Consider the following 14,389-nt stretch of genomic DNA (forward strand, 5'->3'; position numbering starts at 1 on the left):
CCTACTTGATTAAGACACAGCAAAAATCCTTACTGACTTTTTTGAACTAGGTGGGTGGCATATAAATTAATGCAGCTAACAGAGCTCTCTAAGTAAAATGATTTGTGTTCCTTACATGGAACACTAACATACCTTTTTTCAATCATTTCAACAAACAAACTTTGGGGAGTTTTCCTGATAGCCTAATCTGTATTTAATTTAGTAATTTGAAAATAACATGGATGAACTTTGTGAAAAATCTCTTAGAAATGCAGCTGTGTTGTTTACCTTAATACTCAAACAGCATCCAAGTGAAGAATGTGCTCCGTTTTGGCCTCATTCTACAAATGACTGAATGCACAAATGCAAGACTCTGGATCCAGGACTGGATCTGGATCAAGCTCTTCATTAATTTCTTCTCTACTGTCACCATAGACTTGTTGAAGGAAAGAGTCATTGCAAGTTTCCCTTAAAAGTCTTTTAAGGTTGCTTGATACGGCAACTTTACTAGCATACAACTTTAAGGAGAAAAGTCAAGGCATTACAGCAAAGAAATCCCTTCTTTCTTAAAAGATGGAGAAAAAAATTTAAAAGACGAAAAAAACAAACAGGAAGCTCATCCTAGTGCCATGGATATTTGTAGTACAGCAACCTCTCCTTTAATTTCAACACTGAAATTAATGACTAAATTAGCTTCTGAGCTTTCAAAGGCAAGATGCTTTGAGAAGCATAGCAAAAAGAAAACACAATATACAGGATGAGTGAAAAATATTAGGCTTTGCAAATAAGCTAGCTTCAAAATAATATAAAAAAAGATGAAGAGAATTTCTGAATGTATTTCTCTAACTAAAAAAGAAGACACAGCATTAATATATGCCTGGCGATAACTGAAAACACAGACTGCTAAAATAGCTGAGTCTCACTGGGGCTGTGTTTAAATTCCACTAAGTATTAAGAAATGCCTAAATAATGGGCAGAGTACAGGGGTGCATAATACATCTTGTTACAAAGAGCACCTGCCGAGACCATACTGGCCTGTACTTTAAACATTTTCTACAATTAAAATACCTAAATCTAGAGGCCACCTGTTTCCTGCCTTTGCCTTTCTGAAATGCCAGAACTTTTACTGTAAACACAGGTGAGCAAAATAAGATGCTGCCTGATTTTAAGGGACTTAAAAGAATTTGCACAGCAGCTGAAGTCTGGGCCAGCCGCTTTTCAGCTCCCAGCCCCTCAATTAAAACTGATGAGAGAAGCAGTATTCTCTCTTCCTCTCCCGGTGGCAAGACGCTTACGTGGGAATTCCCACACCAAACTGGGACAGCAGCTATCCATCCAGCAGCTTGGATTTGACAGTAACCAATACCAGATGTTTCAGCCAGGGCATAATGAAATGCAGAGAAAGTAACTGTGGAGAAAACTGCTCATTTTTCCCAATTTCCCATGGGTCTCTGGGCAAGGCACATATCCTGGGACATACACCATCCCAAGAAATTTGTCTGGCTACTTAAAAACTTGCCCAAACGCTGTTCAGGTGGCAACCCTGAATTCATTGTTGACTCTCTATCCTTACTACAGGGTGCTTAAGAAAAGTTGGATCCACATTTCAATTTTAATCTAATTGTGAAGAGCTAAGAAGGTAAAACAATTCTAGAAATTCTAAAAGAGGATGTTTTTTTCCCTCTTATAAAGAGACATATTTTTAAAGTGCTGTCAAGTTAGCAGGACTCTTGAAGGCTGGACATAGACACTGGACACCACATCTGCAGGCCCAGCCTTTGCCTGATGGCATTTGCACATCAGTTAATACAGCTGAGAATCACATCCTGCTCATCTCGCCAGGTGCTCAGTTGTTTTCCCAAGATACCAACTGAACAACGACTCTGGAGTCCAGTTAAGATGCAGCTCAGAAAGCTCTGCTTTACAGTAGTCCCCATAGCACCCCAGTCCCCGGGAGAGAATCCTTCTCAGTCAGGAAACCCTTGCCAACAAACACACATGTCTACAAATCCTTCACTCCTCTGCTCCTTGAGCTGGGCAGATGTGAGGCAGCCCAGATTCAGGAGCTGTGCAGCTGAATTCCTGCTGCACCTCTACCAATGCCATCAGCCACGCTAAGTGGCAAACATCCTTGGTTTTGCCAGCTGAAATACACAGCTTTGGCTACCCTGGACCAGGAACACACATCTGCAGCAGAGCTCAGTGCAAACAAGCCCTGGACACCTTTTTTATTTTTCCCTCCCGTTTTCTTATTTCTTTGAGGGATCTCACAATGAATCAAAGTTAAATCTTTGCAGAAAAGCACAGAAGATTTATTCAGTGTGACAGAAATGTACATTTTTTTTCAAAAAGACAAAAAGACACAAAAAGGCACATAACAGGATTCATACTTCCTAACACACAGGAAATCCCATGAATCTGGAAGCAGAAAGCTATCTGACTTCTACACAGGAAAGCAGTGGAGTTTCAAAAGAGTTCAGTTAACGGAAGCCTACTATTTATCCCCTTTCTTTTCTTTTGACCAGTGAGATGGTTTCATCTGGTAAATTTTAATGTGTAAGGACACTTTCTGAAATGAGGAACAGTTGTAATAACTGATTTAGTGCATCTCTGCACAGAAACTGGCAGTAGTATCAAAATGACAAGAGGCTTCGGGACATGAAAAAACACTCACAAATATGCAGTTATGCTCAGACTGTAATAAACATCCCCTTCTGAGCAGTTCCTGAGCTAGAAGATAAGGAAAACGACCCAACAGCTAAGGGTATATAGCACATTTCAGTGAAGACTAGAGGCATCATTCTTACATTGCTGTCTTTTCATGTTACATCACAACTGTTAGAAGGTTACTGATACACAGTCTGAAATCTCAAGTAGCAGACCCGTCTCTCTTAACTCATCTTTATAAAAAAATTACTCGATAAAATGAACACTAGCTTTCACAGTCCTTTGCAGCATCTTTACAATTTCAAAATGTTATGTCTCCCCTGCTACTCATTGGTTCTTGCAATGCATTTGAAGTCGTGTCATAAATTAAAGATTACACCACAAAGGCTTCAAAATAACTTACTTGCTATATTTATCATGGGGAAAATTTTGCATTTACTATTAAATACTACCCTTAAAGCCAGATGGTCATAGAGAGAATGACTACAGAAATTTAGAAAAGCAAACACAGTTATCTTTCCAAAGTGCTACTGAGATTAGAAAACAGGTTATCAGAGGTAAACAATCTTTTCCTCTACTCTGGCTCCACTTTCTGCATCCTGCAGGCTCCCAGGCTGATGGTTCAGGAGCAGTTCGTCTGCCTGTGGTGACTGGATGGATCCCTGGTTTGGAACACTTGTCTGGAGACTGTGGGTCTGTGATGCATTCAGATCTGTAACACACAAAAGAAGGACATGTGACTATGCATTTTCTGCCATGCCCATGCCATCAAAAAAAGCAAATTCTGATTTTTTCATTAGCATTGTTTTCTAGTTTGCTGCATCTGTCTAGAAAGGAAAATATTACTCTAGAATAAATTATACTGCAGCCTGGTGAGAGGTACCTTACCCAAAGTTAGTGAAATCAATAATAATAATAATAATAATAATAATAATAATAATAATAATAATAATAATAATAATAATAATAATAAATGTGTAGCCATGCTTTACTAAACAGACACACAATAATGGAAAGACATAAACAAAGTCAGAATTGAGCCAGAGGGAAGCACACAGCATATAATCTGTTAGTAATAATACAGCTGTAACATTAATACAATTTTCATCATTACACAGAATTTTATTTGTAAGCCTTCCTTTTACGGATGCAAAATAATTAAGTGAGCAAAGTTAAAAGTCTACATGTCTGGCACTTGCATTGAGCTTTTTCTGCCAAGTTTATTTGCACAAACTACCTACTCTATTCTATTCTGACTTGATCCTTTTCGTGTGATGTGGAGAGAAAGACTTGCATCCAAACACTAGAACATTATTTCAAATGGATCCTGTTATCTTTCCAATTTTCTCCCACAAATGCAGAGAATTAGGTACTTGCACAATGAGGACTTCTACCATAATCTATGTATAGCTTAAAAAAAAAAACCCAATAGAACTACAGTTGGTTTTATTCCTAGTCAGCATTCTGTCACACTTTGGGTTCTCAGGAACTGCATCTCACTAGTTGGCTTTTCTACATCTGTATTTCTTCGAAGCAACTTTACCATAAAAACCAGCTGCATAACAAAGAATGTGTATTTTTATGTGTAGTGATGAAAAATATCCGTAATAGATATGCTGCCATCTCAGCCTAACCAACTCTTCTATTACATCCAGAGGCTTAAATTTTCATTCTTTCCTCTCAAAAAAAAAGGACTCTGCAGAAAAAAAGGGAGCTTGGAACCCCTTGTACATCACGGTAATGCCAGAAGCACACAAAACTCAGAACTGGGGTTGAGCCTTTATCATTCATGCAGAGCTGAAGAGACATTTCATGCTTGCTCTGGCTCCTACTACTCACATGTATGTGCAATAGAAATCCATTATGAAAGACCTATTTGGGTTTTTACTCACCATGCCATATAACTGGTGGCATTTCATAATTACACCTACCCACATTTGGCATTCCCCAAATATATGTGACTTTAATCAGTCTTGTTCACTGGGGCAGGAGTTCAAGGCGAAACAAGCCTGCTGGCACTCTGAAAAGCCTAGGCTTTCTGGCTGCTCCCTGGCATGGGGTCTGTGGAGCAGTGTGGGATGATTATGCAATGGGCATGTGGAAACACATCATATCACAGCCTCTGCCTTCAGCATCTTCTCCTCTTTGATATTCACACAGCTGCAGGGAGCAAACAGGCTTTGGGGCTGCAGCTCCCAGCATAAGCCACATGCATCTTATTCCCGCTGCCAAGACTGCAGGGTCAATGGCAGGAGCAAGGTATTTATAAATGAGCTTAGTCATAGTCAGATGACAAAGGATGTTACAAAAATTAGTCTTCAATTGTCTTTCTTTCTTTTACTGTTTTATACTGGATTAAGTTTCAGTTTTGATGAAAATCAAGAGTGAGTTATTTGCAATACGTAGCACAGCAGAACTTGACTCACTAATTTAGTCAAACTGTCCTGATTTTTTGAAGATGATGTTTGTATTTATTTCTTTCTGATGGTCATATTAGAAAAATATTGCAATTTGCAGCCGGCAGAAGAAAGCAAAAATATGTCTGTCTGTCTTTATGAAAACTGGATACGTTTGGTTTGTTTATTTATTAAAAAGAGCCCTACTAGCAGAAGTTCCTCAACTTCTAAACACTTACATTTTGGGGTAATTTTACCTACATTAATATTCCTTTTAAGTCCTGTGAGTCTATTCACATTACCCAAGTTATGTGCATAAGAATACCAGTGAGTAAACACGAATTTGAAAGATCTGTTTCCAAAGTTCATGAAGTACATAATTTGAGAAGCCTAATTACAAATTTGAAAATACACAGAAAAGAAAGAGAAATGCCTTACATGCAGTTATTTTCCACCATCAAAACTAAACAGTAATTGCTTCACCAATTAAAACAGTAGCTGTTTCCAAACCATTTCTCATTAACCGTTATAACTATAAGCAGCAGAGCTGAGCAGCAGAAACTGCCAGCACTCTGGAAAAACAAATCAGATCCCATCACTATCAAAATAAATGATTTATCACTAGTTTAGCTGCTTTTTAATTTTTTTTCCTAAATACATTGCATCTGGAAAACCTGAACAGCAGGAGAGCACCCAGGAGGTAAGAGCACAGCTGCTGCTGGGGTGGCGAGTGGCTTCAGGCTGGAAAGGCTGTGCTTAATTGAACTGATGAGGGAAGGGGCTGGTTTTGGATACACTTCAGGTGGCACTCAGCACAGACTCTGCCTAATGAAAGCACAATGTGTCCCCAAGGCCAGCACAATCAGCCTGCCATAGGGGAGGGTGTCTGCTGTCTCTCTGCCCAGTGCCATGGTGGAAGCAGCTGAATCAGGAGACCAGCTGGTATTGCCAGCAGAAGCGTGATGTGCCCTGAGAGCAGGTGCATGTGAAGTGTGGAAGAAGCGCTAGAAATGGTAACAATTGTTTCAGGTGAAGGGAGAGTGGGGAAAGCAGACTGAACTGCCAGTCAGCCTTAGTTCTTGTAATGTGGAACAGTGACAGCAGCCAAGAAGCTTCCCCTGAGGTCTCTGGTACAGCATGGGGAAACTGAGTTGCCCCTGTCACCAAGCAGGGAAAGGTGGGAGAAATCATCCTCTTGAAATGCTCTCCCAAAACAAGGAGGAAACTTCTGAAAACAGACTTGAAAACATCAGCTGCTGTCTGCTAAAGAACTCTGAGAGCCGAGGATGCTCAATAAAAATAAAAAAGGAAAATAAACTGATTATTTGTGCAGACAGCAAGGCAAAGGGGTTGCTACCAGCAGGTGACATCCAAGAACCTCCCCCATGTTCCCCTGGCAGCTGGGGCACCCATGGGAGCTCCCCAGTCCTTCTCCAGGCCCATTCTCTGCTGCACTGAGGCAAAGTCAGAATTTGCTATGGATCAAGAGTCAGGTAAGCACCGGCCTTTTATGAGCTTACTTCAATGTGATTGTAATTCACCCGTCAACATCAGCCATAAAATGAGTTCTGTGATACACCCTTTGTTTAAATTCAGCATTTACTTATCCATTTTTCTGCTCCCCTCCAAGCTAGGGACAGATGCTCTCTCTGTTGGGCTGTGTTTGGCTCAACAGCGCGTCCACCAGAGCAGCATCCACACCACCAGCACCTGGAGAAAGATGGGTATGGCCCCTGCCCACACCCCTCCTGCCCGGGCTGGGCTCTGCTTGCTGCCTTGCTCCCACACCCTCGCAGAGAGGACAAGCAAAAGTACCTGGCCATAGCCATCCACTTGCTCATTTATACTGTTTTTTTTCCATAGCTTGATAAATGCAGCAAATACTCCCTGACTATTTCCAAAGCTTTAACAAAACTGAGCTGTAGCTCAGATCCTTCCACAGTCTACTCTGACACAGCTTTCTGCTCCCTCTCACTTTTGCATCAGCCAAGAGCTGTCAGCATCTCTCTGTACCCTGGACCTCAGAATTTATGTGCAAACTGAAACCCCCTTTACCTGTTTCTCACTTACATAAAATATATTTCTCCTACAATATTCCAGGTAACTCTTTCCTTAAGAACAAGCCAGATCTGCAGCTGCATCATGGATACTCTAGCTAAAAGTGAACAACTGACCAGAGAAACCCACTTTTTCAAAGTTGGGCTGGTCAAACACCCGAGGCAAAAAGGGTGTGCTTGAGGCTGGTGACCAAATATTAGGTAATCTGTGACCGTACTTCAGCCTTTTGGGGGCTCGTACCCTGTGCTACACCTCAGTAGCAAATACTCCTAAAGCGCAGCTTTTACTCCTTTTAATCTCAGCTGAGACCACTTCACTAAATAAAGAAACCCCAGGCATTCCCAGGAGTCTTCCCCACCAGTTTTTGCAAAAGGAGTTAGAGACTGTTTCTAACAAATTCTGGATCCCATCACAAATTGTCTCATTCACACAGACACTGTCAAATTCAATACTAAAATCAAATTCAATTTTTTCCCCACTTTCCTTGAGTTTGTCTGGTACCATGAGGACAAGCATCAGGAAACTGCAGAGACACTCTATTTTTTCCATACTTTTTTAAGACCACCTCAATGTAACAACAACGTGGATGGCAGGCCTGTCACATGTGGGATCAATTCTCCAGGGAGTTTATAAGGGGACCTCAGTTTTCCAAACAGGGTCTGGGTCCAAGCTCTGAGAAATGACAGCTCCTGCCTAAAAGCACGGTACAGTTTTACAGGAAAAGAGAGAAAAAAATGTAGCATTCTGCATCCTAACTTCCCTCCCATTTCCACAGCACTAATACAGGATTAGTAGTATCTCACAAACTGCTGACAAGGTGAAGGACAAAGGAATGGTATTTGCAGGAATCTGAAATCAATACATATAAAAACAAACACAGCCCATGTACCTGGGGGAGGGGGAGGATACAAAAGCCAAGTAAACAACTCATTAGTCACACTGATTCTCACCTCCTGTCTGTTGTCATAGGGTGTTAGCACTTCCACATCAAATAAATGCCACAGATTTTCTCCTTCACCCCTTTCACCCCTCCTCCTCTCAGTCTCTCTCCCCCAGGATCAGAGCTCTTGATGTTAAGGCCAGAATGCCCACAGTGAAGATTATGGGAAGGACAGGAGAACCAAGGAACTAAGAAACACTCCAGGCAAAAAACCTCTCAAGTCTGTGTTTTAAACAGAAAGCCCTTAGAGTTCCTCCTTCAGCTCTGACACTGGTTTCACAGTATCACAGGATAATTCAAGTTGGAAGGGATCTCAGAAGGTCTGACATTCAAATTCCTCCTCAAACCTGGGTTAGCTCTGAGGTCAGGGAAAGGAAAAAGGAAAGGAAAGGAACGCACCACATGGATTTTGCACACAATTACCTTGCTGTGACTTTCTGAGATCTGTCACATTGACCCTCTTTAAACAACAAAACTACATTAAATGAAAAGCGATTTATGCCACTTCTAGCAACAAATACGTTGAAGAGTCACAAGAGTACTAACCTTCTGAAATAATAAATAGTTAGGTTTTGGTTTTACATGTACTTATAACAACTGGTACCAAGTTCATTTGGACTGACAGCTGACACATCAGCTTCAGGCCACAGCTATTTGAAACGGCAGAGCTGCTCTATTTAATCCCCACACTGGCATTCATGCATAATGCAAAATGCAAGCAGACACCTAAAAAACAGTGCTAAGTCTACCGGGTCTGGGATATTCAAAGGAATTCAAGGGTAACAGGCTCTCATTTGCCATCACAGTTCAACAGTAAACAGCAGCCTAACTCCCATGGGCTCCACTGAAAAACCCACTGGCAAATCCCGCGGCACCTCTTTGTCTCTAATGATGCTCCCAGTGGTTTCCATGCAGATTCATTAGCAACAGACAGCTGATTCCCCAGGGAACTCCAAGCACCTCAGCCTCTCTCCTCACCGTGAAAGGCACCATGACCAGTTTTGATCACTTTTTTTAATGCCTACTAAGACTTTCCCAAATTGCAGTAGATTTTCCATACTGCAGGTTCAGTTATTTAAAGTTGGTGGAAGAAAGGGAGCACCATGCAGTGGCACTGGGCACCTGAAACACCAGGACATCTCCCTGGAGCAACCAAGACACTGCTGCTGCCGATTCAGAACAGAATATTTGCTACAGAAAAGTCATGTTTAAGCCTTGAAGATTTGAGGACAATTCCAAACAGTTTCACTGGCAGTTGAGATCCCACATGCCATCAACAAACCAGGCTCTTCACACCTCAATAAAGCTGATTTCACAGCAGGAAATGAACTTGCTATTGGGTCTCAAAAAATCACTGGGGAAAAAAACTACCAAGGAAAGAGGAGCCTAATCCGTTTCCCAGCTGACTGAATAAGGCAAGAAAATCGGTCTGGGAATTGTAATGCTGTTATTCACTTTTGACCAGCCCAACCCTGTGAAAAAGCAGCCACTGCATTTCTTAGGCAAACAAGCACCTTCATGAATATGAGATCTTTACACAAAAAAGCAGATGAAGAATTATTTCAGAAGAGATCCTACAGTAATTAGTCTTAGCAGCTTTTGGTGCATTTTTTGTTACAAAACAGAGAACAGAAATAATTCAAAGCCTACGATGAATAAAGTCTGCAACATAACTCTACATCTGTACACTGAATTTTTGACCATGGTAAAATTACTGAGATTGCCATCGTTCTGCATGTTTTTGCTCTTTGTGTAGCTGCTGGCTTAGGTAAAACAATGTAGCTCTGTTTTCAGGTTTTGCCTCATAAGTCTTCAGAAAAGTTGGGTCTAGACAATTTGGACCTAATTCTTGGCACAAGAAACACAAAACACACAACACATTATTCCACCAAAATAGCATTTATCAAAAAGTTCCAACTCATACTCCAGGTTGTGGAGTAATGTGATGATGCAGCCATTTTTCTTTCATTAAGGCCCAGTAAACATACTATTTCTAACACTGGTGTTTACCAAAGAAAAGATTTTATAATTAATTCAAGCTCAGATACTGACAGTGCCACTTTGACATCAAATTCATAGCATGCTGATTAAAATTGATTAGGTTGATTAAAATTTTAGCCTAGTCACGTAGCTACGTTATCAGTTGTATTGGTTTTTAAAGCACACAAGTTCTAAGCTATTTTTGGTATACTGTTTTTCTAATGCATATCAATAAGAGAGACTTAAAAATACGTCTGACTTGAAATCATAATTTGTCTGAGCATTAAGTACCCACAGTCTCACCTTGGCAGGGCAGACTGCCTGACAGCTGTCTGCTTCTGCTTAATATTAATTTATTTAAGTATGAATTCCCTATTAAATTGTCTTTGTGCTAAGCTTTGAAGCTTTAGATGGTCAATTACAGACAAACACGTGGTCCAACAGGTATTCTGCTAACAACGAACACATGCTTTATTGACCTACTTCTTTTCCAGCTCATTAAACACAGCTGCACTCAAATGATCAAGAGGAAAGAACCATAAAACCCCAAGAACACTCTTCCTACACAGGATCACAAGGAGCATGGCCAGCTGCCGCCGCGGGGTCTCTGCCGCACCCAGGGCAGCAGCACACCCACACAGAGCACCTCTGCAGGGCCAGGGCAGCTGACACCAGCGGTGGGGGAGCACAGAAACACCCACAGCCTCCTCTTCCAGGTGTCCAATGCTGCCGTGAACAAAGAGGGCTGCGACCATTTCCTCCTAGCCCATCATCTGCTGAAGTCATTCGGCCAGCCCGCTGAAGTCAAAACAAAGTGCCATCAGTAGGGAACACTCCTGCTTGAATGTTTGGTGGCGGAGCAGAAACCCTATAAAGTTACAGGCCCAAACAGCACTTCTGAGGACTCAAGGGACAATGAACCAGCTCCCCTTTCTGCTGCCAGCCAGCACATCACCACAGCTCCCTCACCCACTGTCCCAATTTCCACCCTGAAAATAAAACAGTGCAGTGAGGCTTTATCTCCTTTCCTCCTGAGAAAAGAGAAACAGCTAGCATTAACCCTGAAAAGACAGACTCTGGAGCACGAAGTCGTTCCCTTTGAAACAAAAGGGGACATTTACACATCAAAACTGAACTGTTACCACAGACAGATGTTCGTGTGTTGATTAACTCTGCCTCATATTTTATGGAGGCTCTTTGGTTGTGGGTTGTTTTATTGGGGTTTTTTTACTTTGAAATAAACATTAAATCAAACATCTTGGCAAAAAATCAATTCAGTCCGCAGCGTCTGGCCAGTCTTTCAGGTGCAACATAAAGAAGTGTGCTCTGGACTTTGGCAAACATCTTCTTGAGTAGCAGAAGGGCACAGCTCTGTTACAAAAGCCAAAAGGGGGAGGTAATTTATAAAACACTCAAGTCTCCTCCTAAGCACATTGGTTTTATAGGGTAATTTCCCAACAACAGACCAGATCCACCACTTCTTACTCATAAAAGCTGACGAGATCAAAACTCAGAGACCAGCAGAAGAACACCAAGCCAATATACAGAATTGCTCAGAAAAAAAAAATAGAGAAAGCACCTGTTTCAAATCAACTACATGCTAATCTTACCCTTTAATAGAAGCTGCTGATGTTGATTAATACAGGAAAAAATATGTGCATTACTACAAGAGTGAGCATCTGAGAGAAGCCTCTTATCTCATAGGCACAGAGATACTTGTTCTCTCCCGAGCTCAAAACTGAGGGAAATATTCACTAATTTTTGATTGCATATTGAGTATTAGCACAGCCATTTTTATTCATTTTTGGCAGGAAGTCTATGTGCTCATGTTTTCTTCTTGGAGTTCTTGAAAAAAATCAAGAAAAAACTGGAAAGTTGAACATTCCCCAAATTTTGCATTGTAAGCACAGGAATTTTCAGTGTGATTGAATATTTTGAAATGAATGCCCATTTTAACTGTTTGCTAAAAGCTCTGAAAACGTGTAACTACTGTGAAGACCATTAGTATAAAAGGTAAAGGAAAAATTGTACATCAAAGCCATAAAACCCCACAATTATCAATAAGCATGTGCATCCATCCCTTCAGCCAAGTGCTTTCCACGAGTGCATGCAGACCACTTGGATTCACTTTCCTCACTTCTGTTCCCACTTCTCCCTTGTATGAGCAACACTGGTCTTACCCTTAAGCCCAAATTCATCACCTCCTCCTACCTCACCTTTACTACAAGTTTTAAAACACCTGCCTGTATTTATTTTCACTGTCAGCTCTAAACTGTCTATGCTTAATGCAGGAACCTTCCTCAGACCTTCATCCCCTCTCCAGTGCCACTGTGCTTCAATGGTAAGTTGTTCTGCACAGAAGACAGCTTCTCTGCAGTTTTTCTGTCAGCAACAATAATCCTTCAATTTTCAAGTTCAATTAATAAAGAGAAAAAAAAATAAATCTCTTTCCATCCTTGCATCTTCCCTGCTTTCCTTGTCTGTCATATATTCTTTATCACTGAATATATTCAATGACTTTTAAAGCACATGGGTTTGATTTTTCCATAACAGACCCTAAACAAATACAGAAAAATCATATCTATTTTTTATCATTTATATTCCAGTTCTAGATCAGACTTCTGAGGAACACTCAAGGAATCTCAGCAGGTGACTGTTGGAAGTCTTCCTATTTGATTAAACTTTAACCAAACTCCGTACCAGCAGCAAGGCTCTTCCTCTCTACTGCCCCACCCAAAAGAAAGATTTCTACAGCATCTGGCAAGGGGGAACAAGATACTCCATGAAATCTCCTCTAGCACTTTGGAGACAGTCAATTAAATTTATTGGAAAGCAGTTGGGTACTCCTGTGATGAATACCAGCAGAAGACAGACACTCTTCCCCAGTGTCTTAATAAATATTTAACAGCAGATGATGCTGAGGAGGTTTCCTATTACCAACACTTCATTATTTTTGCACAGCATGCTATAGGCCATTTATTGGAATATGTAAAGTATTGTACTAAATAATTAAAATGAGATTGTACTTTTCAAAATAAACCAGACAGATACACTTGGTGATTCAGCTACATGGTTTTACAGGGCGTGTTTGCATACTCAGTATCTTGCAAAATTTGATCATCCATAAACAGCTTCTCTCAGCTATTCAGATGAATTATTTATTTACCCTAGTGCATCGATTTCAGGCTCTAACTTCATTACAAAATATATACTAAATATTTTAATGTACTAAAGCAGAGCACTGCACAGCCAGGTCTCCACCCACAGAGAGCATTTCCCAAGGAAAACAAAGACCTCCCAATGAATCTTCTTGGCATCAAACAACAAGCAAGACTGTTGTTTTGTGGCCCTTTTCCTGAGAGATCATCTCTTTCCCTGCAGACTTGCTATCCAAGTCACATCTCTGCACATCCCTGAGCTGGATCTCAGGATCCAACTCACTATAAACCAGTTGTCTGGCTAAAAACCCTCTGCCCATGGTTTTCTACTTTGAAATGTTCTTCTTTCACCCCTTTACTTCCCTGAAACCTCTACCTACTAGAAAAACCCAATCTAAGTAAAGAATAAATCTGCGTATAAGGGGGATCATCCACACAATTCCAATTTTGTTGACGCCACTAATTCCACTGACTCCACAAACCACTCAATGAAGTTGGTGGAACTAGAAGTGTGAGAAAAATGAGAAAGATTCAGCTATCATCCTGTTGCTGTTTAATAAGTCTGCAGTAAATGAAAGCCTGAATGTGGTGTGTAGAATTACACCAACACCTGCGCTACCTCAAAAGACAGGGGCAGACAATTTCTTTTACTCCATTCAGAACCTTAAAGATGCGCACTATTTTAAATTTCCCCCTGCAAATGAATGAACTCTAAAGGAGAAGATAATAGAAAGAATGAAATCAGACAGACATTACACAGGACAGACACCACTTACGTTAAAGTACAAAATAAAAACAGAATATCATTAGCTGCCTAAATTAAAGGGTTATGTTATAGTGCTGCATCTACTGTGGTTATTTACAGAAACAAGAAAAGTGTTTTCAGATGAGAAAATCAGTATCAACAAAACAATCAGAACAACAAAATCTGACTCTAGAGAGGTGAAAAGCAAGTGTTATTCAAAATATACTAATTGTAGGTGACATACAATGACATATTATTCACTTTGGTATCACACTACCATATGATTTAATCCCTTTTGCCATTTGCTTTAAACAAAGCTCAGTGTTATTCCCAAGAGGAAAAAAATAATTTCCTCTCTGATTCATTTCCACCAAGTATCTCATAGATACAGAAGTCTTCCAGCAGAGCATGAAAATCAGTGTTTTGTGGTATGGAGAAGAGGCAAATTAGCTGCTCTTTGTTGCAG

At 40.6% G+C, this 14,389-nt stretch overlaps 1 protein-coding gene across 5 annotated transcripts in view; it reads right to left on the bottom strand.

Moving 5' to 3' along the window:
* Positions 1 to 2,247: 2,247 nt before the first annotated feature.
* Positions 2,248 to 14,389, bottom strand: part of ARHGEF28 (Rho guanine nucleotide exchange factor 28) — a 115,971-nt gene continuing 103,829 nt past the window's right edge. For 4 of the 5 annotated variants that reach the window (XM_015652240.3, XM_015652238.3, XM_015652239.3 and 1 more), the window contains one exon: positions 2,249 to 3,358. In XM_015652240.3, the coding sequence (XP_015507726.1) occupies positions 3,198 to 3,358 (161 nt within the window). In that variant the 3' untranslated portion in view covers positions 2,249 to 3,197. Of the gene's footprint in view, positions 3,359 to 14,389 lie in introns of all 5 variants that reach the window. The other variant, XM_015652245.3, reaches the window with a different exon arrangement.

Source organism: Parus major, chromosome Z (assembly GCF_001522545.3).
Source record: "Parus major isolate Abel chromosome Z, Parus_major1.1, whole genome shotgun sequence".
In the NCBI taxonomy this organism is placed as follows: domain Eukaryota; kingdom Metazoa; phylum Chordata; class Aves; order Passeriformes; family Paridae; genus Parus; species Parus major.